The 24,500-nt window shown below is 40.2% G+C and overlaps 1 protein-coding gene across 5 annotated transcripts in view; it reads right to left on the bottom strand.

The window, feature by feature from the left end:
• The window catches only part of kif1aa (kinesin family member 1Aa), a 59,166-nt gene extending 40,300 nt beyond the window's left edge, over positions 1–18,866 (bottom strand). For all 5 annotated transcript variants that reach the window (XM_018738631.1, XM_018738635.1, XM_018738636.1 and 2 more), the window contains exons 1-4: positions 18,610–18,866; positions 14,266–14,436; positions 814–887; positions 273–452 (exon numbers count right to left, since the gene is read on the bottom strand). In XM_018738631.1, coding sequence (XP_018594147.1) covers positions 273–452; positions 814–887; positions 14,266–14,371 — 360 coding nt within the window. In that variant the 5' untranslated portion in view covers positions 14,372–14,436; positions 18,610–18,866. The remainder of the gene's footprint in view (positions 1–272; positions 453–813; positions 888–14,265; positions 14,437–18,609) is intronic.
• Between the last annotated feature and the right edge of the window lie 5,634 nt (positions 18,867–24,500).

Below are 24,500 nucleotides of genomic sequence, written 5' to 3'. Positions count from 1 at the left end.
TCTTGCCTTATGTCTGTGTTAAAGCGCTCTGTGTCACTGCGTGAGAAGAGCGCTCTATAAAAAATAAAATAAATAAATAAATAAATTAAGTTATAACACCATTATGTGCAATATATATTTGCAGAATCTGTGTATACTTCAATATGTCTTCTTCCAAACACAATGCTTGTAAGTCCCTCATGCCATAGTATCTCAATCTCTGGAATGGCGTTATCTGTCAGAAATCAAGGTCCTGTAGAGTGCAGAGAATGACATGGTTTTTAATGCTCTACCTGTGGAATGATGCCTTGCTGATCTTTCTCCTGCCTGCCCATCATGGTGTAGGACTTGCCAGCCCCTGTCTGCCCATAGGCGAAGATGCAGACGTTGTAGCCTTCAAAAGCATGTAGTAGCATCTCCTCTCCAATATCTTTGTACACTTGTTGTTGAGATGCATAGTTAATATCCTCTGGCTGCAGAAAGAGCAGAACACCCATTTTTGTCAGCTGTGCCCTCGCTGCCACATGACCATTGGTAGTTAGTGTATACTGTGTATTCAGCCAATACATAACTCCAGTACTACTCTCATATTGTTAGTGACTGAAACCTTAAGTATGTAATTAATGATTTGTAATGTGTCAGTGTTCATCAAGAGAACAGTAAAACATCATAAAAGAACACATATAGTATTATATCTATCAGGAATGAAATTGTAGTAAAGCTTGAATGGGATTGTCCCCGACTGATTTGAAAAATTGCAAAATATACAAGAATTTGTGCTGAGTCATAGAGTACTAATGATGACATACTCGGTTGTGAGTCAGAACTACTCACTGAAGTGTGAGACCAGTAGGAGTAATCAAAGCTGAAGCTTTTGTTATCCTTAGGGACCTTGGGATTGATAATTGCTGAAAGAAAGTACATAAATTGAGATTAGACCTAATACTGCTGCTTCACAGTAATTCAGCACAAAAACAAAAGGTTTTCTACATAAAAAACTTCATACAACAAAATCATAAATTATAATGCATTCATGAACTTTTCACATTTCAAGTTGTATGTGTTACTCATTTATGAAGTCTGATGTTTTGCAAAGCAACTGAGGTAAAGAGCAGTTCCTTATAGTAAGGAACAACAGCAAAGTCGAAATGAAAAAATCCTCATTTTACACATCCAAACACTTAGTCCAGAGGAAATATTGCTGTCACTGACCTTAATACAATTTTGAAAAATAAGCAGGAGTAATGCAAAAAATTCAGAAAGCACAGAAATTATTTAAGGTTACTGACAGTAATATTATAGTACAGTAATAAGATAAGGTTACAAAAAGATACAAGGCAGTACCAACAATTTGGAATGAAATGTAAATTGGTGCAGCCTTCTCCGAAAAATCAATAGTTTAATCCCATTTCTGGTATCCCAGAACACATGGAAATCAATCCTATTAATTACCTTGAGCATAACAAACTGAAATAATCCAGCTACTTCTTCTAGGATTTAATAGTGCTTCATTAAAACATAGAAGTACAGATCTTTCAACTGGATGACATTCCAGAAAATGGAGGTATGAGCAGACGCTGTTCGCACTGACCGACTGTTTCTTTAATACAAGAGGATCTGCACTCTGAAAGAACAACTCACCTAGGCTACAATTTACCATTACAAAAACGATACGTCACGTCTAATTTACAGGCAGTTGCAGATTTATGCCTTGCATTTAGACAATTGCTTTTGCAAAATGATTCAGTTACACAGCTCACTTATGACTCATGGTATTTAGAGGAGTCCTGGCAGTATTACAACTCCCAGCAGTAAAACCATCACTGCTCATATTAATTACTGAAGAAACCACATTTTAAGACTCTGCTGCAGTTTAACTGGCTGTTGGAGGCAATGCTGCTATGTTTCTATACTTGATGTTTCCATTCAAAATGATATTTCCTGTCTCCTTCTCTAAAATGAAAACCAGAATGATTTGAGAACTTACATTTGGACCCTATTTGGTATATTGTAAAAAAAAAAAAATCCCCATTTTATATGTAGTAAAAATGAAATAATTCGCATAAAGGTTGAGCCTCAGTCATTGACCTGGATGTTAACTTATGGTTGTTCTCATTAGTATAACATGGTAAGTTGGGAGCAAATTAGCCTTGAATGTAAAGCACATGCAAATTGCATGAAGTTAATAGCTGATTCCAGGGTTCAAATAATGTTGTCCACAGCTGTACTGAGCAAATTTACTCTTCTTCCTAGTACTTAGTGTTACACACATCAAGAACAAGAGGTCCTGAGTGACATCCTCTTTTCTAAAAAGTCAGTGTTAGCTTTTCTTCTTTATTTTTTATTTTTTTTTTTAACAGAAGAGCGCAGGGTTGAAGTTACAACTGGGAAACATGGAGCGTTTTCTTAGTTCACTTGCTCTTTGACTAGGTGAAGCGTTCCTATGGTGATGATGCGGGGCAAGAACATTTTTTCCTGTTAAAATACAGTGATGAACAGCTGTAATGCTATATTATGTAGAACTTATGTTAATTTTATTCGGTCACCTCATCTCTCATCTGTCAAATATAATAAGGAAAGTAATATTCTTACATCAGTCAGTACAGTTTATAGACACAGAATTGGATTTTTAGTTTGATGATATTTATATGAAATAAACTTTCTTAGATTTAAATAAAATTTTTCATATTATATTGTAATATTTCTTAAATGATAGGTTTCCTAATAAGAAAAAGGCTCAACTGCCGTTGAAAAATTATGCTGCTTTTTTCCCACAATTTTCCCTAGCTACAGGTGCATATGTTCTTTAGAAGGTCACTGAATGCAGAGCCATGCTCCGATGCCGCAACACCATGCCTGTTCAGCCTTCCGCACACCAACTGTGTTGTGCTACTAGAGGACATTTTGTTTTTTCAGTGTACAGACAAATACAAAATGAAGGGGGATGGGGGAAATAAAATGGTAAATATAAGTAAATGTTTGTGCCACTCCTTACGGCTGATTACAGTATGTAGCTTTCACTATTGCCTATTGCTATGCAGTCAAGGAGGGCAATTCAATGACATCAGATTATCACTTAAATACACCCACCATTAGGTACTATTATAACACTAAAGAGACTATTTGTGAGTTATTTCTCATCTGTGACCCTCATTCCGCATATGACTGAGAAACTGGTTTTTCTGTGTGATGAATGTGAATCTTGGTCACATTCTCTTAATTAGATCATTTTACTCTATTTTTAGAGTGTATTTTCTATTTTTTACACAAGTCACATTTTTTATTGAATTTATAAGCAAGGTCTGTTACTTATAATGCACCTGAAGCTGTGGAGTATATAGTATCTGCTGCAAAATATACGCTGTGAAATAAATGCTGTGACACTGACTTTGTTTACACATTCAGCACAACTTGTCAAATGAAAGGGAATTTTGGTGTCCACTCCCTTCTGTTCTCACCTTTGTAAGTGTTACTCATCATCATCATCATGTTAGATATGATGTCATAGGTTGTGATGCATGTACAGGAAAAAAGACAGGAAATGGGTGTCGATGCGGAGGGCACATGAATACATGATGTCAATTAAATATATGTATCCTGGTGTTACAGTAGGTATTGTAAGGTATGTAAGGGAGCACAAGAGTAAGGGTTGACCCACCTTGGAAGGGCTAACAAGGGGACAAATGGTCAGATAGATGCCCATCCTAAAATTCCCTAAACAAAGTCATTTAAAGTTTTCATTGACATCTGGCAGCAGCACAGTCCCAGGTATCACTGGTGCCTCACAGCCCCTGGCTTTGAGTTGGAGTTGAATCTAGCTTAGTCTAGGTGGAGTTTTCTTGTTTGCCCAGTGTTTACGCAGCTTTCCTCTGAGTGGGTTTCCTCCCACAGTCCTCTCAAAGATGTGTTTCAGGTGAACTATAAATTTCCCTTAGCGTGTGTGATTGCCCTGAAATGAAACAGCATATCCAAGGAGTACCCTATTTCACTGCCAAGGCTTCCTCATTATACTTCAGGACATCATGACCCAGCAGTTGCACAAGTGGTAATTGATAGTGGGTGGACTGATGGATTTCCATTTGTGTAAATGTAAATGCTACAGCTATCACCTTGAAGATGTAAGCTATTGTCTTGTTTTCATTTCTTTGTTATGGTAACGATGAACAATGTCATCACTGTTATTTACACTGGAGATACAGAATGTATTATGTCACACAACAATTTCTTGTTCAGGGTTCCTTCCAGCAGTCAATTTTCTATTACAATTGTCCTGATCAGATTAATAGTTTTGTAAACAAGTCCTTGAAAATAGTGTAAATCAACTAGATGGATTACAAATGATTGATCACTTTTATTATTATAACTATATATCACTATTGTTTTTAGATTATTTCTACAGTGTGTAATATTGAATAAAATCAGCCAAAATCATTCTGAATTTCTGGCTCCACCTGCAACATGATGATATCCATTCCATTCTCAGCTTGAACAACATATGCGCAACACATGTGGAAAAAGCTGCTTTAAATGACAAATCATCCACATACACAACACAAAAGACAAAAACTACACTATCCAAAAAGGAGTTCAATATAGTCTACAGTTAATGTAATTTATCCTCTATAAATATACGGATTATAGATGATGATTTATAAGATTTAACAGAGAACAAACAAGATAAAGTTATGCTGATTCATTAGTGAGGATTTCAGGTCACCACCAACATCCAGTCAAAAAATTTACAATAAAGGAAAAGAAAGACATTTTACAAGCTTTCCATCCATCCATCCATCCATCCATCCATCCATCCATCCATCCACCCATTTATTTTCAGGAACCGCATATCTTGATCAAGGTTGCAGGGCTGCAAAGCCTGTCCCGTAATTACTGGGCACAAGATAAGCGGTATACACCCGGGGCAGGATGACTTTCTATTATAGCATCAACAAATCAGAAGAATATGTACCAAGATGAGTATACTCGTCATTATTTGCAAAAGACATTCACAGATAAGCCTATCTGTTCATTCGGTCTCAGCTGAGTCAGTTTGTCTGGTTTTACAGCCTTTCAATATTGCCAGATGATATGAACATGACTTTCTCAGATCATCTCAGCAGACAAAGTGACACAACAGCCGCACCTTTATTTAGCCAGCAATGTCCACAATATGTCTGTTTCAAGACCTGTTCCCTGCTGTAGTAAACTGAACTATGAATCGTAGGAGGTTACAACCTCTGCAGTTACAGTAGCAGATGGGTTTGGACTGGTGCATTTATAGCTCTCTGTGTAACAGGAAGAGAGCATTTTACAATCAGCTGCAGCATTTGCATGAGCGACGTGTCATCTCTAAGCTAACAAGGCAGCCTCTGTTTAGTGCACTTTGTCAACAGTTTTCCTTTATGCAGGGAGCTCTTTATTGTTCGTGTTTACTTCAAGTTTCAAAATTCAAATAAGTCACTGTATATGGTATATATTTGCATACAGCATTTTATATATACAGGTGGTCCTCGACTTACGATGGGGTTCCTTTCTGATGACTTTGTTGCAAGTTGTAAATCCCTATATACTACACACACACACACACACACACACACACACGCAAACTGTTTATCCTGAGCGGGGTCACAGTAACCCACAGCCAAACCCAGCAACACAGGGCACAAGGCTGGAGGGGAAGGGGACACCCCAAGATGGGATGGCAGTCAATCACAAGGCACCCCAGGCAGGACTTGAACCCCAGACCCACCAGAGAGCAGGAGCTGGCCAAACCGCACCCCATAATTATACCTAATTTACTATATTACATAAACCATTAGGACCTTTTTAACAATTAATATCCATGAATGTTATTTTTTGGGCAATTTTGCACATTAGTCATGCTAAATGATACTAATGGGGAATAATAATTTAAATACAGTACAGTATTACAATTATATTTTCATGGTGTACTATTTGCTGTTTCATTTAAACTTTTTTACTTGAAAACATTTTAAATAAAAAGTAACTTGAAGAAAACCACCGAAAAAAGTTTTGTAAACAAAATACAATCACTCCCAGACACCCAAACATTGACCAGCCAGAAAATGTAAAACTGATGGAGCAGTAGTTGTTACACATTAAGACCAAATGACAGGAATTAAAGATAATATAATAAATGTAACTGTAATAAAAGTCACATATCTTATAACTGAGGGATAGCCTGCATTAGTTTGCCAGTTAATGTTTCACTGATTGTGTCCAACCCCATGTATTTCTTCATGGTGTCCAGTTAGAGCCTTTCACAATCAGTTCAATGCTACAGGCTTTACAGCAGACAGATGAAATTTTTTTATTAGTTAGCTTGGAAGTACCACTGACTTCCAGCATATTAGCAACTCTTACACTAGGAAAACTTGTACTGCAGATAGAAGTGACAGAGAAATGGAAAAACACAAAGAAACCCATGACTGTTATGAGCACTAGAAGGTCCATCACACTTTCTCAAGAACCATTCACAGTTCTTCTGTGGGAAGAGCACATGCAATCATGCAATGTGAAATCTTAATAGTACCTCACCGCAACACAGTCCTACAATTACGCTGTGATAAATTCCCCCATTTATTGTGAGAGGTGCCACCTCTGTCCCTAGGTAAAAACATGCAGTGAATATTTAATGAATGTCTAACACTCCAGATTTTGACGAAAGACTCATTTTATGGTCTCATCACGCACTGCTATCACCATGCACTGTAATCACTGGAAAAATTCAGAATGTTATATTTCCATAAATGTTGCAATAGCCTGTCCTAAAAATTTATTACGCATAACCTTCACAAACCTCTTTTGCCTGGGTGTTTTGCAAGGTGGTAAATTAGTCAGATAAAAACAGCCCGACTGGCAGCTGAATCCTTGCTTTCTTTATTTTGTGGGAAAAGGGTTTGGCAGCCAGTGTGAAGCACAAAGCCGTTCGCAGAGTGCATGCAAGGCCTGAGCTCACTTTCCTTTTCAGTTGGACTCGCATGAACAACAAGCTCTTTACGTCCACCTCCTCTGGCCCACTTCCATAGACTGGCGCCAGATATTCCATAATATCAGGCATCTGTAAAAAGTCTACTTTCACAATCGCAGCCTTTCAGTCCTTTGAAAGTGAACAATCCTCTCAGTCCTTGGGCACAAAGGCTCCAGCCTCTGAGAGTGTTGGCATATTCCAAGGATGGTGGCGCACACAAACAGTTCTAATCTTCAGCAGTTCTGAATGGGCTGCAAGCTCAATAATTCTTTTTTTTTTTGCACCCAAGAAATAATGTTTACAGTTACAAACCGAGCCATACACCTTACAGTAGAGGTCATTAACCATGACAATTCTTCCAACAGGAGACTTTAAAATACAGCCTTTTACCAAAATGCATTTATCACCGAAGATACTCATTCCAACAGATACAAACCCCTACATGACTCTGCACCATATTACATTACTTTTCTCCAAAGCAACTTACAATATTAAGGTTATAGTTATTACAAGCTTACAATTATTTACCCATTTATATAGCTGGGTAGTTTTACTAGAGCAATTTAGGGTAAGGACCTTGCTCAAGGGTACTACAGCTTGAGATAGGAATCAAACCTGCAATCTTTGGATGAAGAGAGAGAAGCACTAACCACTATGCTACCAGCTGTATTGTCATCAGATACTTATCTCTTTCTCCCACCCACCACAAACCTCTTTTCTGCCTGTTCCTGCTGACTCTTTATGCCTTTTCTCTCTAAACACACCACAAAAGATCAGTTGTTCTCCCTCCTCACCTCCAAGCTGTACAGTAACCTTCCTCTCATCATAAGACCTACTCTCAATCTGACCTTCAGGCACCTCTTGAAAACCCACCTCTTTGCATGACACCTTGACCTTCTTCAGACTTTATCATGACAGTCAGTGGCCTTTTCTGGCCTCTGTCAGTACTGTACTCTTGATAGTAGCTTGGTTTAGTTATGTCATTTTTCTTTGTGTCGCTAATAGGATAACTATCGTACTGTGCTATGTACTTGAGGAATTTGTAGACTAAATAATGTAATGTACAGTACTGTAAAATAAATGTAGACTACACTCTCAAAAGCATTTATTTTTCTAGTCTTGCCAGATAGATAGATAGATAGATATTTTTGTTACAATACTAAAATAACACTTTTTACGAACATTGTATATTCCAGTTCAAAAGGGTTAAAACTGATTATTGAGGGAAGAAGGCAGCTCATGGATCAATTCATTTCTTCCTTACTTTACATGTAATACAGTCTCTTGTTTGAGATTCCAAGCAGAGTGTCATGTATTTATTAGATGGAGCTCCAAGGACAATTCAAATTAGAATGCTTATATAACAATAATGTTTACCAGTGGAAACAGTGAGCACTATACTGTTTCTATGGTCATACAGGAGAAAAGCAGGAGAGCTTAGTGCAAATAAGCCCCTGAACAATCTGAAAATTGGCTCCATTGACGCACATTTTATTTCAGATTCTAGTCACCAAGACCTCCATCTGCTGATTGGCGGATGAGTCTATTTGATTTTTAGCTGGAACATAGAAAAGTCTCTGAACAAAATACTCTTAACATATCACACAAGATGCCAGTTGTTCAGGGAGGGGGCTTGAAGGCCTTGAGGAGAGGAGAATCTTTCACATGGGAAGCTGTTACATGGAATTAGATCTGGAAATCGCAGCTGTTGTTACTGCAGATTTAATCGGATAATGGAGCTAAAAGATATCCTCTCTCCGAATCTTTGCGGCATCATCTAATATCTGAAATCTTACATCTAATACACCGGCTGATAATGCTCAAAATTAAATAATGCAGTTATCTAGGTGAAGTGTCTGCAGTCCTAAGGCTATATATCATTAGAGTCCAATACCACGTATTGGTAACTATTCCGTTGCAATAACTATCACACAATAACAATGTATAGCTATTCTTACCGATAAGAAGTATAACTATCTTCCAGATGTTGAGGAGCCACCAAAAGATTATATTCCCAAGACTCAGCCCAAACCCCTGGAAATTTTCACACTGGAAAAGACATGCCATTACCTTACTAACACTGTATTGGTCCCATTTTAGGATGATTCAAACACACCAGCAGACAATAAACCCATTTGTCAATGTCTGTTAATCTTCTCCCCACATATCCAGCTTGCTAAGAAACTCAACAGCACAACCCAGCTAACAAAGCTGATGATCAATCTTGGAATCTCTTGAACTAGCTGCATATACTTTTCCCATTAATCCACTGACGCACTTTTGGGGTCTGTTACTCACCAGTTGAAAAACTTGTTTTAAAAACAGCTTTTCTACTGTCAGTGAGTAATATGTGTCTAGTCAAGTGAGAGAGGGAAATTCACTATGTTACCATAACTGTCACCTAGTAACTGCTTTCCACTGTTTCAGTTTAGAAGTTTATATATTTTTTAACTTTGAAGACCCTTTTTTTCCAACAACTTACTCTTCCATGTTATACAGGTAAAATGGCCTTTCTGAGCAGTCATAAAGAACTAGAAAGCATTGTCTTTTAAGATCGTCAGCTCTCAATCTAAAATGTTTTACAACTCCCTGTAGTGAAAGACGAGGGAATACTTAGGAATTCTGAGCCACTTGAAAGAATATTGTTGCTTTCTCACCTCAGTATTCCAGTTTAAAATTGTTTTCTGCAGACATCCCAATTTTGAAAAATCATTTTCAGAAGGGAGAAACCCAGCTACATAATTAAATAATGAATAGTTTGAAAATGGAAGGGTGGTACATTTATAAATGTACTTACTGTACATGTGAGTCATTCACTAGACTGGGAATGGAATGTAGTATTAGATTATTTGTCTTTAATTAGTATAATTTAGGAAATGTGAACTCCTTCATCCTGACTTTTTTAATTTAACAGGATATTATGAATGATTACATTACCTTATACACAACTGAGGTGCATAAAGCCCACACCTTGAAAGCAACAGTCCCTTCAAAGGGCTACTATCATTTGTGATGACAGAGTATTAAAGATCTTAGAGATTCCCCCAAGTGTGTGAAAATATTATTCTTAATGAATTAAACCTCAGCTCTGAACTGTACTGTGATTCACAGGGATCAGAATGAAAGAAGTAGCACAGGACTTGAAGTGCTGAAACACAGTTCATCCTGACAAACATCGGGGCACCAAGTGAGCTATTTCTCATTCCTTTCCTGCTCCCGTGTTTATTTTTAGCTTCCATGCCCAAAGCCTGTGTTCAGGAAAATGTTTGTGATGTAAATGAATCTGGAGAGAATCTCATTACACTGTCACTCTTGATTCCTCCTTAGAGTTCTAATCCAGTGAAGTCGAGAATTTGAAGGGAACATTGCGTAATAGAAAACACTTAGATGAAGCAGCAATGCAAATTAAAATTACACACACACACACACACACACACACACACACACACACACACACACACACACACATTTGCTGAAGCTGCTGGTCCCAAGCGGAGTCGCAGCGAGCCAGAGCCTAACCTGGCAACAGGCATGGAAAAAAAAATGTAAATATCTACTGAAAATTGAGAAAAAGTGTAATTGGATTCGACTACATGCGCTCTACAAACTGCACAAACGTTCTTGTACTAAAACTAATAAAATTGTTCAAAGAGCACAGTATAGGGAAATACAACCTACATTTAACATACTACACTTTAAGAGGAGTATTTTTTTTAGTATATATTAAAAATTTTTTTAACTGACCACCAACATCAACTTTTTGTTCAAAGACTGAATGTCTGAAATAAATTTATTTAAAATCATATGATAACTTGTTCCAAAGAGAAAAGTGGAAGTATACATTGGCAAATATAATGTCAAAACAGTATTGCATTACAATAACTGACATGTACTTTACCCAGCACTCAAACATTATCAAAATGTTTGCTACTCCTCCTGTACATATACTCTGATCATATTGTACATGAACAGTGTACATTACATAGTGTATAGTGTACAAGCATAGTGTACATTATAAAATGTTGTGTTCAAATTTAAAATAACAACACAGACACACACACTGCCTGAACCACTTGTCCCATACGCGGTCACGGGGAGCTGGAGCCTAACCCGGTAACACAGGGCGTAAGGCTGGAGGGGGAGGGGACACACCCAGGATGGAACGCCAATCCATCGCAAGGCACCCCAAGCGGGAATTGAACCCCAGACCTACCGGAGAGCAAGACCCAGTCCAACCCACTGCGCCCCCCCCAAAATAACAACAAGATATACATTTTTAAAAATACATGACACTGAATATAAGACATCATGTTTGAAATATACAATAGGTACACCTGGAAACAACACATAAAAGGTGTGCAGCGTGATGGTCAGTGCTCCCGAGTGACAGAAAGAACCACAGCACTAGAGGATATTTAACATTTTTCTTAATTCCATGTATATTCAAGGAGCCTATGCTGTGCTTTCTCAGAACCTGGTACAGAACTCAAAATGGTGTGAAGAATGGAATAAATTCAGACCATTAAGAAGAACCTTCCTTTCCACATGCTGTGAAGACAGGAGATGGCTAAATGAAGCCAAACTAAATATTTGAAAAAGGTTCATCCATTATTGATGGCATTCCTTTGCCCCTCTCATTTGTGTGTTAGACAGGAAATCAAATCTCGCCTGTCTCTACCCAGCCGAATCCACTTCGCCTTCCTGTCTTCTGTCACCTGTGCTCAGTCACACTACCTGTCACACTTTCTACAGGGCACCAGAGATTGAGCAAAACAATACAGCGAATAATATTTCAACAAGCTAGAAAACATTGTTTCATGCTAAATTTATGATTAGTATGGTTATAAATTATGTCGATTAATATTACTGAAGAAATTTTACAGGTACTGTCATTTGATGTAGTGGTTTTGCCTAATTTCATTCTAACTATTAGAAAGATCTTGCAAAAGTAATAAATATCATGGTCACTCTCTTATGATTCGTATTCCGATCATGAGATTAAGTGAGAGTCATAGTAAAAAATTGTTGGATGATAAGTGGATGGTTCAATCTCTGCGACCGATTCAGTATGTAGTATTTCACATTGACAATTATAAATGCTAACATGGAGCAGACTCTTCCTACCTTGTCATCTTGTTAGCTATCACTGACAAATAATTTGCATGCGGTTCTGTTTTTTTCAAAATGACAGAAAGGGTATCCAACAGACACATTCACATTAATAAACACACACACACATTTTCTGAACCGCTTGTCCCATTTGGGGTTGCAGGGAGCTGGAGTCTAACCTGGCAACCCAGGGCATAAGGCTGGAGGGGGCAGGAACACACCCATGACAGGATGTCAGTCTGTCGCAAGGCACCCCAAGCTGGACTCAAACCCCAGACCCACCGGAGAGCAGGACCCGGTCCAACCCACTGCACCACCGCACCCCCTCACATTAACACATTCAAGTTTATTTTAATCAAAAGAAATGTAATTCAACTGTAAAACTTTGCACTACAAGGCTTTAATATTTTCTTATTATTCTGTAACAGAGATTAATTAGTCACTTTCCCTAATGGATTGTAATGGTCATGGTTGTGGTGGTCTGGAGCATACCCCAGAATCACTGAGTACAAGGCAGGGGGTACACCCTGAACAGGATGCCAGTCCATCGCAGGGTAGCCACACATGCACACTCACCCATTCACACAATACAAGCTTTCGAATGTGGGAAGAAACCAGAGCACCCAGAGGGCATCCACATAGAAAAGGGAAGAGCATACAGACCCTACACAGAGTGTGCCGCTTTTGAGCTACCTGCTGTAAGAGATTAATTATGTGATTGAAAAAGCAGATTAAGCACAACTGCAGGAACAGCACACATTCTTTTACAAAAGCAACAACAAGGCAACATGCCAAAATTAACACTTTGTGGCTTGAATACAAAAAAGGACAACTCTAACCCCAATTATGCACATTAAACATTAGAAGGATTAATCACAGAAGACTAATCACTTCTTTGCTAGGACTCAGTGTGAATCACACACACACACACACACACACACACATTTTCAGAACCACTTGTCCCATATGGGGTCACGGGGAACCGGAGCCTACCCGGTAACACAGGGCGTAAGGCCGGAGGGAGAGGGGACACACCCAGGACGGGACGCCAGTCCGCCGCAAGGCACCCCAAGCAGGACTCGAACCCCAGACCCACCGGAGAGCAGGACTGCGGTCCAACCCACTGCACCACCGCACCCCCCCCAGTGTGAATCAGCTCATCTTAAATAACTGAAATCAACCTTTTACAACTATAATTAGCCTTTTATTACTTATTGACTACAGTGCTTTTGAAGACAAGAGTTAATCCTTTAGTTATACTGAAGAAATCAAATAGTTCAACAACACCACCTTCAAAATAAATCTGATTGATTTCACACCATTCTCTATTCTTCAACAAAGTAAAGGTGTTTCAAGTACAACCCCTCTCAGTAACGACTGATTTTGTTAGATGTTTTCATCATTCAAAAGACACTGTAGAATCTGCACATTACCCTGTTGAAAATTGAAGACATTATATCATTAAAGCAGATTTCTTCTGAGTGGGAAATATATACAGTATTGATATGAGTCTATTCACAGTGCAAATATCATCAGAACAATTGTGATCTCAGTATCAATATCAGTATTTATTGCTATTGTTCTACAAGCTATGCTCTTTCATGTGTTGCACTTATACTTTATTAAAAAAAACTGAAGATTTCTGAGGAAATGTAAACAGAGAACCCGCTTGCCCTTTGAAATGTGCAAATACAGACTTTTTCTCAGTTTCCCACAAACCCATGAAAAGCTGATAAGTCCTTCAGATGATGACAAATTTTACAAATTCTTGAGAAAATTTTATGAAAAAAACACCAAATATGACCCACATATATGAAACTGCAACTTGAAAAACACACATTTTCATCGCGAGCATGAGAAACAACACAATTAAACTTCCCTAGATTTTCCCTTCACCATGACAGAAACGGAAACATGGATGAATATCATATTATTATTCTGGATTCTGGATTTCTCATTCTTTGTATATTATATCATCTTCATATAGACAAATAAGTGTAATATCGCAATATTGTGCCTATTGGCGAAGAAATGCATGCTATTTCTTATTAATAAATAAATATTACTGTAACTTGAAAGAAATGATACCCAGCATAAAAAAAACAACAAAGTCACATAGGCAAAGAAATATCATGACATACAAGGTTAAAAATGATGCCCAGAAAGTAAAATCATAACTTAGTACTCACTGGTGGTGTTCCCAGACATCTGGATGATACACTTGCTCTCTTTCCCAATCTCCCGAGAATTGAAGGGGCGGACTCGCACCGCCACCTTCACTGAGGCACCTGCCATGGTGCCACGGGCTGAGTGCTCCGAGGTGGCTGAGGGTTCAAGAGCCTGGCGAACAGCTCGTGCTGCTTCGCAATGGAAAGAACAGGGTTTGGTGAATGTTGACATTTTCTTTCAGCACAATAAGTTTCCATTTAGAATGTGGGACTAAGCAGCCTGGAAATATATTGCCGACATAAAAATATTCTGAACAACATGTACAGGCAACACAAAATATTAACATGCTGCTGATATAATTTTCTTTGGGAAGAAAAAGCTTAATTTGTAACTGTTCAAGTAAATTCCGTCTTGTAAACCTTTTCTGACCAGGCCAGCATTAATAAGAGACACAATAGTAAAGAGATTTCTTTACTACAGACACTCCTCTACTTACATAAATTTGACTTTTGTAAAGCCAGATTTACGTGAAAAATTCTCGGCATATACATTATTTACGAATAGTGCTTACGCAAAACATCTGAAATAAGTTAAGCGCAAGACAGCGTAATCAGACAAGGCAGGAAGCTGCATCTTCTCAGTTTTGAGCTGTGAACAAATCTCATCTTGTTAGCGTAGTGCTTTTTCGCTTATTTTTTAGCCATTTCATCATTCGCAATGTCCGGTGCTAAACGTGCACTTGGAAAAAAAACGAGGACCGTCTCGCAAGTGTACAGCAATTGATTTGGAGATGAAATCGAAAATAATAAGGAAGCATGAAGGTGGACAAAGATTATCGTCTGTGATACACAGGAACCAGCTTTAGCCGTATTGACTGTCAATACAATAGTGAAGGATGCTGCATGTATAAAGGAGCACGTGAAGATGACACGTGATGATGTTGAATGGTGGTGGTGGGGGGATGGGATCTGACATATGTGACTTTTGACTTACGTAAGGGGCTGAAGAATGGTCTATTTCTGTAAGTCAAGGGGTTTCTGTATTTGTATTCAAAGTTCAAAACATGTCATCTAAATGGATATTACAGTTCTGCAGAAATCTTGCATTATTAATTTAATATTCATTTAAACAGCTGCTTATGTCCACCCCTTTGGACTGACCTTTCTTGGCAAAACTAAGTCTTATTAACGATTTGTTTTTTTTAAATGTTATTCTTACTCATGGAAGAATTAGGTCAGAGTTTCTATACAGTATTTTAAATCATATAGAATTCCTTAAGATTGCTAGGAAACAATTCAAGTAGAGGGAAATATAATGCTGTAACTTCTTCTGTTTTGAGGTTATTGCAACAAAGAATGCTCTCAGATACTTCCAAGTTTAGACCAATTAAATTTACTTGTCTCAAAAACTCTAAAGTAACTCATATTTTAATATTGTAATATCTGAACTCAACTGATTTTTTTCACTACATAGGACATTATGTAGTATGGTACTTTACTAATCCCTGTAGAGAGGTTACCACACACACAGAGCAGATCAACACATGACACATAACACATCAATAAGGTGCAATTATACCAAATAAAATAATTAACAAATAACACTTTTTTTTTTAAAATCTAGATTTACAGATCACCTGTACACTAGACAATGAAACAAGTGCAAGGACTCTTATATACTCAAGGCACATCCCTGGAAGGATGCATAAACGCACTTTTTTGTGCACTGTAGCTGAATAATTTGATGGCTATAGGAGCTCACGGCAATCACTTCATGGAGGACATGTGAGCCATTGTCCATAATGAATAATAGCTTCCTGGACGCTGCCATTTCCTCCACTGAGTAGGGGGTCAGACCCCATGACAGAACCCGCTTTCTTTACAAGCTTGTTGAGTCTGTGGGTCTCACCACATGAGATGTTTGCCCCCGCACACAACAGTGTAAAAGATGACGTAAGTCTTCTAAGAAAAGTACAGCCTCGTCTGTCCTTTCTTATACAGTGCATCCATGTTGTTAGACCAGTCCACTTTGTTGTTGACATGTAAGGCCATGCTCAGAAAAAGAGATATCATGATGGTACAACCTATGTAGAAATTTCATTGCATAAAACTATGCCTCATGGGGATGAGGATGGCTGGTTTTGGATCCAGAGGTCACGGGTTCGATCCTTGCCTCTGGCTGTAGTATCCTTGAGCAAAGTATTTACCCTAAAGCAGTCCAGTAAAATTACCCAGCTGTATAAATGGGTAAGTAATTGTAAGCAGCTGAACACCGTAAGTCGCTTTGCCGAAAACCATCAGCTAAATGAATAAATGTAGCAACAGAAAAAAGGTAGTAGTTGTATTTGATCCTAGCTAGATATCTGTAATAAAAGGTACTTAAGATTTATTCCCATTACTAGTGATTTAGCTGATGCTTTTGTTCAAGATGACATAATGTTTGCACAATAATTCAACTGCTATTTATATAACAGGGTATTCTTATTGTATTAATTTAGGGCGAGTACTGTAAGCAAGGGTTACAGCAGAAGTGGGATTCGAACCTACCAACTGGAAGGAGACAGCCCTAACACACAGCACCTGCATATTTTCCCCTACTATAGTATGATTATAGAAATGGTATAATAAATATAAATATGTTTGCATTCAATTCAGTTCAATAATTCCAAGACTCAGCAGCAGGAGCATATGATTCCCGGGATGCCTGTATGAATCCCCCCCCCCCCCCATGATTCATATTCTTTAATTCTTTTCGTTAGCAGAGAAGCTCCCACTAAGAATCTTCCCACTCGGTTTGTAGAGCTTATTGAACGAAACTGTATGAAAGCGTGAAGCGGAAAATGGGTATGTAGAGGAGGTGCCCAAGTGCAGCTACACCTGTCTGTCACCGGCGACAAATACGCACCGTCGTTACCACAGAGCTGCCGCGCGCGCCAGCGCGCGCTCGCAAGGAGCTCATTATGGCGACGAGCGAGCGCGTACAAGAAGTCCCCCTTTTTTTTTGCGCGCGTTTACGTAACGAGCCTCTTCGCATCGCTTCCTCCCCACACGCGAAAACGGGTCACTGCGCAGCGTTAACGTCCATTTTTTTTTTTTAAAAGTCGTGCTTCTAACCCCGACGATCTCGGCTAGTTTCCTCATCTCGTGTGCCGATGTGAGGCGCGCGCAGTCGGGATTTTCTCGCGGCGCGTAACGGCTGCGCTGCGCCCTCATTTCCCACGGGGGCTTCGCCGAAAGGGTGCGTCTCCTACTTCGCTCTCGATCCCTTCTCCCGCCTCGATTAAACACCCACTTTGGCGGAATATAACCGCTAGAAAGCCCACAACCTCACCAAAACAGCCATGTTTACTTCGCTAACCCCAACAATCGACGCCGTTGAAGCGATGCGAATGAAATATGATTATGAAGAGAGTCCCGCACAGCTGTGTTGGCAGTATTTTGCAAAATAACCGCTCATTTATGGAAGAGGATTGTTTTAAACCAACTGTGTGGAAGCTGTAAGTGGAAACACACCGCCGTGTGACTGGACGGAAAAGCGACCATTTTGCATCCCGTCCCGCGAAATAACCCACGAAACGGTAAAATAGTGTAAATCCAGTGAAAGGTGGAGCTTCACACACAGTAACATCCCAGGTCCTTTAAGTAAAGGATGTACGTTTGTATACCGTACAAAAAATCTCAAAGTGAGTTATGAAAAAAAAAAAAAGAAAACAATGAGGGTAGCCGAGGACTGTACATTACTCATTTACCCCCTCTCAGCATTTCAGTACCCTGTTTTCACCACCATTTTCAGGTGAGACAGAAACACAGGTACCCCTAAACCACCCAAATTTTATAATAATATTTTGAGAAAAGCCAATATTTCCCTCTTTTAGTGTAGCCGCAATTCTCGAGTGAGTATTCAATGTGTAATTCAGTGAGGGTGTTTATAAAATAAATAAATAGATTAAAATAACCCACATTAAGAACACTGGTGTATATATGCTATGTATGTACTCATTTTACTGTAAATACTTTCAATGTGCTATTTTAATATTAAACACCAGTGTCGGCAAGATTACCGAATTCCTTCGAAATAAGATGAGTGTGTGGTCTGTCGTTCAGACATGATTGGATGTCTAAAAGCTGTTTTTCAATTGAAGCTTGTGCGCACACACACACGCGCACACAATTGTACGGAAAGACATCTGTCACTGTGCCCTTGTTTACAATCCACAGCCATGAATTGAGCTATTGACGGCCCTTCAATGGCTGTACAAAGATAGATGTGCCCCGAAAGGAATCCAGCCCATGGAACTGAACACAGGATGGGTAAAAAAAAATGTCACACGAAAATCATGTTCCAGATTCAAAGACAAGTCTCACCTTTCTGTCTCCTTCTGCTTTCTTGTTTTTTGCCGGCTTATTTACTCTGAACCAAGTGCAGCTTTTGTCTCGTCAATAGCTGTTTTCCGCAGTGATGTTGCTCCCTCGTCCCACAAAGTCAAGCAGGTGGACATCAGGCGGAAAAACACCCAAGGCCTACTGTAAAGGGTTTGCTTACTTTGTCCAGGGGCTGGATGCTGACGTCCTCCTCCGTTCCAAAGCCAAAATGGCTCTGCTGATGGGCAAAGACAGGGATGCTGAGCTGCACTGAGGGTGTGACATCATCACGCAGGGGAGGCAGCAGCATCAATGCAGCAGAGAGGGGGGCTGGGGTGATGGAGGGAGGAGGGGTGAGAGGCAGAGTGTGTGTGTGTGTGTGTGTGTGTGTGTGTGTGTGTGTGTGTGAGAGAGAGAGAGAGAGAGCTTAGTGTCCCCTGGGACATTGTCTACAGAATGAAACATGCCTCACTGAGCTGGTGTTTTGCATGGTGAGGCAGGTCCACGGCACACATACAGCACATGTAGAATTTTAGTAATATTTATGTATTGTGTGCTGCATGTCATTGATTATTCCATGTTATATAGTTACACATACTCAAATAGAATATATAAATATCAAGAACCCTTATTTAATATGACATTATAATTGGAAAAAGGTAAAATTATAATTAACTATAAAACATGAGAAATGCAAGTTCATGCATACTTTTCAGGTTAAATATAGCATTATTCTCTTATGTTCAAACAACTTAAACACAGAAGAACTTGCTTAAGGAAGATTCCTTAAATATCATTTATGGTAGCAGTTAATTCCAGAACCACTTTCTGCAATCAACCTTAAACTGCACAATTTTTGCTTAGGAGAGCTGCCCACTTATTAAATATGCTTGATAGCTGGTCTTCTCATCACTCTAATTTTACATTTTTTGAGTAATTTAATGTAAAATGCGTTACAGGAAATAAATAGCTATTATTTATCCCAGTCATAGTCACCAGCTATTAGGCTGAATGCATCTTTATTTAAAATTTTTATGTTTTTATTATCTTTTTTCAGACATTACATCTTAATGAGGTTGTATACAGTCTGTGTCATAAACTGAGTTTTAATGTATGACTGGCTTCATTTTTTACCTCTCAGCAATGTTATCCTACACACCAAAGTAAGAAGATATTTTCAAGTTGTGACAAAAGAAAACCAACTGCAAACCCAAGAGCTCCAGTCAGTCTGACCCTTAAAAGCAAATCTCTCTGGCAGGGTTCATGCTATGTTCTTAGCCCATAAATCCCATGAGAGATAAAGCAGCATAATATACTCACAAGGCTAAGTCTGACATGTACACATTGTCATTCTTGCAGAGCAAATCTTAGTTGAGCAGTAAAAGCTGAAGATAAAGCAGAGAGAATAAAAAAGTTGTTTGGTACCCAAACTGATACAGCGAAAAATGGCCTTTTTAAAAATGTTATATTTAAAAAACATTGTACAGTTTTTAATTGATCATAATGTAAACATAAATATGCAACACTGTATTGTATCTGTAAATATGTTTATTTGAAAATGCACAGTAAATACACCTGCCCTTTTTCCATATCTAAAATGTATCCCTTTGAAGACTTGCTAGCATATGAGTCACAATGAGTGGTCAAATGATGACACTGTGTTTGTGCAGAGAGGAGTGAGGCTGGGTGGAATCCATTGTTAATAGGGTTTACTGACAATACGGTGGAGTGGATAGGGACTGTCTATCTGGCAGCTCCAGAATGTACCATGGTGGGACAGATAGGAAAGGGTCAGGTTTTGGCCTCATTAAACAATTCACTCATGTTCTCTGCCCTTTCTGTGTGCATCTCCCTACCTCATGCTCCCATCTCTGCTGTTACCCCTCTGTTGCCCAAGTGCATTCTCTTGCAAGAGTAACAATATCCTATTCGTATCCTGAGATGAGGTTGCGCTGGACTGAAGTGATAAAAGAGTTTTTATCACTGTTTAACGTCAGTGCACACTTTGTCGTGAATGTGAAGCTGCGAAAACAGTGATCTGAACACATACACATTGTGGTTGTTTTTCTGTGCAGGGTTTTAATTTGGGGATTATCATGGCCATAATACGTTGAAGCTCTCTATTTACCAGTGTCTGTTAATACTCAGCACTGAAACATGAGAGAGCAGGAATGCATTAGGTTTTCACTGAATGTACGCCTCTACCAGACATACTTTTCACTTGGTCATCCAGCTTTCTTTGAATACATGCAAAACCTGAAAAATGTACTGTAACAAGGAGCGCAAAAGGATAGGTGAACCCAAGTTCTACAGCGAATACATACAGGTTCAAACAACACACTTAGAGGGACTAGAAACCCATTAGAGGAATTCATGAACAAAAAAAATTATCCTGTAATTGGGGTGATCTCAGGAACAGAAGCTGAACTAGTGGTCAGACATGACTCTGCAATGAATGCCTCAAGTCCACTCTCTTTAATGACTGGGTGAACTGGAAGGTGAGTTACAAGGGCTAGGAGCCTCCCAGTACACCCATCACTTGCTTAACAGAAAATTCCTGTTGTAAGGGGATCAAATTGACATTGTTCCTCATGGAAAAAATAATCAGTTCTTATACAAAAAAATGCCACCTTAGCATTAGTTAGAAAACCAAAATAAGAGGTATTTTGAACATGACAGTAGTAACACAGGTAATATTTTATAATATTCATGACATAAATTATTATAAATTGTATGTTATACCTTCATGCAGTCATTCATTATCAATAGCTACTGGTCTAGTGCAGGGTCATAGTGGTCTGGAGTCTACCTTGTAAGTATAGGGTGTGAGAAAAAGTACACAGCACAACGCATGGAGACATTTTGAAACCTTGGCTCACAAATATTTATGATATAAAGAAATAAATCACAAGGTCACTGCTTATATTACTCTGCAGAGGTTGTGAACACTCTGCTGTTAGGTGCTCTGTGTTGCAGTGCAAACTGCTTTATGCAAGATGACGGTAATTCAATCACTAGCATAAGGTCTTTTTGCTACTAAAGCTGTTGCTATGATTGTTGCAAACATGCACATAGCTGTGGCAGCACAAAGGGATGAGGGAGGAGGGACATCCTTTATTTAAACCTCCCCCCTCAGTAGGAGAGGACATGACCCTGAGAAGTAGACAAAAGAGGTCATGTCACTGCCAAGGAGAATCCACTTCCCAGAGTCAGGTCTCTCACTGTTGTCCTTCACCAGTGACTGTCACCAAAAATAAAAGCCAAAGTTTTGCACATAACAACCACATTCTTGGTAAAAACAAAGTATGCCTGCTATTACACAAGATTCCACGATGAGTGCTTCGAGCCCATTCGCTTTTAAAAGCTGGACAGATTGGAAGGTGGGCGACAGCTCTGTTGGGTGTCTCCTAGAACCGTGGACAGAGGGACCTCTACTGGGAACCTGCGTACAAAACACATTGGGCGGGACATGCGGTTGGCAGATGGTTGTCTTGAATGCAACGTAAAACATTCCACAGCATACAAAGAGCTTCGCGCACATGCAATTTTCAGAACATAACTTGTCTTATACCGCCATTTTTCTAGCGCGCATTATTAAAATAGCTGCCCTGTAGAAGTGTCATATGAATAGCAAATGATGATGAACTACTTTACAAAGCCGTCAGAGGCCAAGAGAAAAATTAATCTAAATTAGAAGAGATTTCAGCGCCATCTGCTATGCTGGGAAGAATTCAGCAAGAATTGTTCTACCGGCTCTGCTAGTGTGCTGGCCCATTACAAAACAAAATTATTGGTATATAATTTGCTATTGATACAATATACACAATTGGCAACTGTTCAGTCACCGAGTATTCTTTGGAGTTCCGGATCCTGGCAGAGCAGAGCGGCTGGCGCTCCGCCTCCCTCCTGGCATGCTTCCGGAAGGGGCTTCACCCCCGGGTTCAGGCAAAGCTTGTCTATCATGGGGAGGATTGGACTTTTTAGGCCGGTTCCTGGAGACCGCAATTACCATTGATAACCTGGCACGGGGGCGTACCCTTGCCATCCCGGTGACTGATCCAGCGGAGGAAGCCTAGGAACCGATGCAGCTCGGACAAGGCCAGCTGAACCCTGAGAAGAGACAATGGCGTTTCCAAGACAGGTTGTGCCTCTACTGTGGTGCGCCCGCCATTTCTCAGCCTCCTGCCCACTGCTCCCTTCACGAAAAGCCCGCCCGGACTCCCAGGTCAGCGTGCCACACCAATTTGAATTACAGCTGACTGTACTGGTGGTCATAGCATGGGCCAGAAAACACATAAGCACGCGTACTTTGGTGGACTCAGGGGTGCGGACGTGCTTGCATCTCCTTTGCCGGGCTACCTCAGTTGAGAGCCTGAAGGGGGCACAACTTGTGGTGGTTCTTCCTGAGTACCAGGACCTCTGCAAAGTCTTTAGTAAGAGTCGAGCAGCGGCTCACCCTCCACACCGGCCCTGGGATTGTGTCATTGATCTTTGGCCGGGCACTTCTCCGCCGTATGGCCAAGTCTATCCCCTGTCTCTCCCGGAACAGAAAGCCATGAGAGACTGCATTTCGGAGGCATTACAGGCGGGCATTATCTGGCCCTCCACATCTCCAGCCTCAGCTGAATTCTTTTTTATCCAGGGAAAGGGCGGAGGCCTACGTCCTTGTATAGATTATCGAGGGCTCAACGCTATCATGGTCCTGTACCTTCATCCCCTACCTCTGATCACGGCCACCTTGGAACGAGTACACGGTGCCACCTTGTTTACCAAGCTTGACCTCCGGAGTGCATATAACCTGATCTGGATCAAAGAGAGGGATGAGTGGAAGACTGCCTTTAGCATCTCCAAAGGCCGCTACGAGTACCTCGTCATGCCGTTTGGGTTGTCCAATGCCCCATCCGTATTCCAGGCCTTTGTCAACCTTGTCCTCAGGGACCTTGTCAACGAATGCATTTTGGTGTCCTTTGATGATATTTTAATCTTATAATAAACACTTTTAATCCTATAATAAACACTTTTCCCCTTTCACAAACAGGTTGTTCTGGAGCAGTGTTGCAACCGTGTTTAAAAATAAAAGTGTTTATTTTACCTGTCACAGGCATCCTTCCTCGGGTACATCCTAAGCAAAGGGGGGTGATGATGGACCCGGAGAAGGTCCGGGCAGTTTTGGAGCGACCACAACCCAAGACAGTGAAGGCTCTTCAGCGGTGCCTGGGCTTCGCTAACTTTTATCGCCGCTTCATCCGGGGTTTCAGTTCTGTTGCTGCCCCCCTAACCACACTCACTGCAGGTAAAAAGCCCCGTCTGGCCTGGACCCACCATGCTCAACACGCCTTCCAGGAACTCAAGTGCTGGTTCACGTCAGCATCTATCCTGCGCCACCCTGACCCCACTCTTCCCTTTGTGGTGGAGGTGGATGCCTCAGTAGTAAGAGTGGGGACAATCCTATTCCAGAGGCAAGGGGGTTTCCCCTAGGCTCCTTCCCTGCGCCTATTTTTCGCATAAACTCTCTCCAGCTGAGCAAATTTACGATATAGGGAATCGAGAGCTGCTGGCAATCAAACTAGTCTTGGAGGAGTGGCAGCACTAGCTGGAGAGGGCAGCGCATCCCTTCCTTGTTCTGACTGACCACTGCAACCTTGAGTATTTCCAGTCTGCGCGCTGGCTCAACCGTCACCAGGCCAGGTGGGCCTCTTTTTCATCCAATTCCAGTTTACTGTGTCTTTCTTGCCAGGTTCAGAGAACACCAAGGCTGACATCCTCTCACGCTTGCGTGACCCATCCATTGAGAATGCTGCCCCAGGACTACGTGGTGGCCCTGGTTAGGTGGCAGTTGTTCCAAGATCTCCAGGCTGCCCAGGCAATCGAACCCAGTCCCCCCCGACCAACGA

This window comes from Scleropages formosus, chromosome 3, assembly GCF_900964775.1.
Source record: "Scleropages formosus chromosome 3, fSclFor1.1, whole genome shotgun sequence".
Taxonomy (NCBI): Eukaryota; Metazoa; Chordata; class Actinopteri; order Osteoglossiformes; family Osteoglossidae; genus Scleropages; species Scleropages formosus.
Note: the sequence above shows the minus strand (reverse complement) of the source record. Positions and strands in the feature narration are given on the sequence as shown.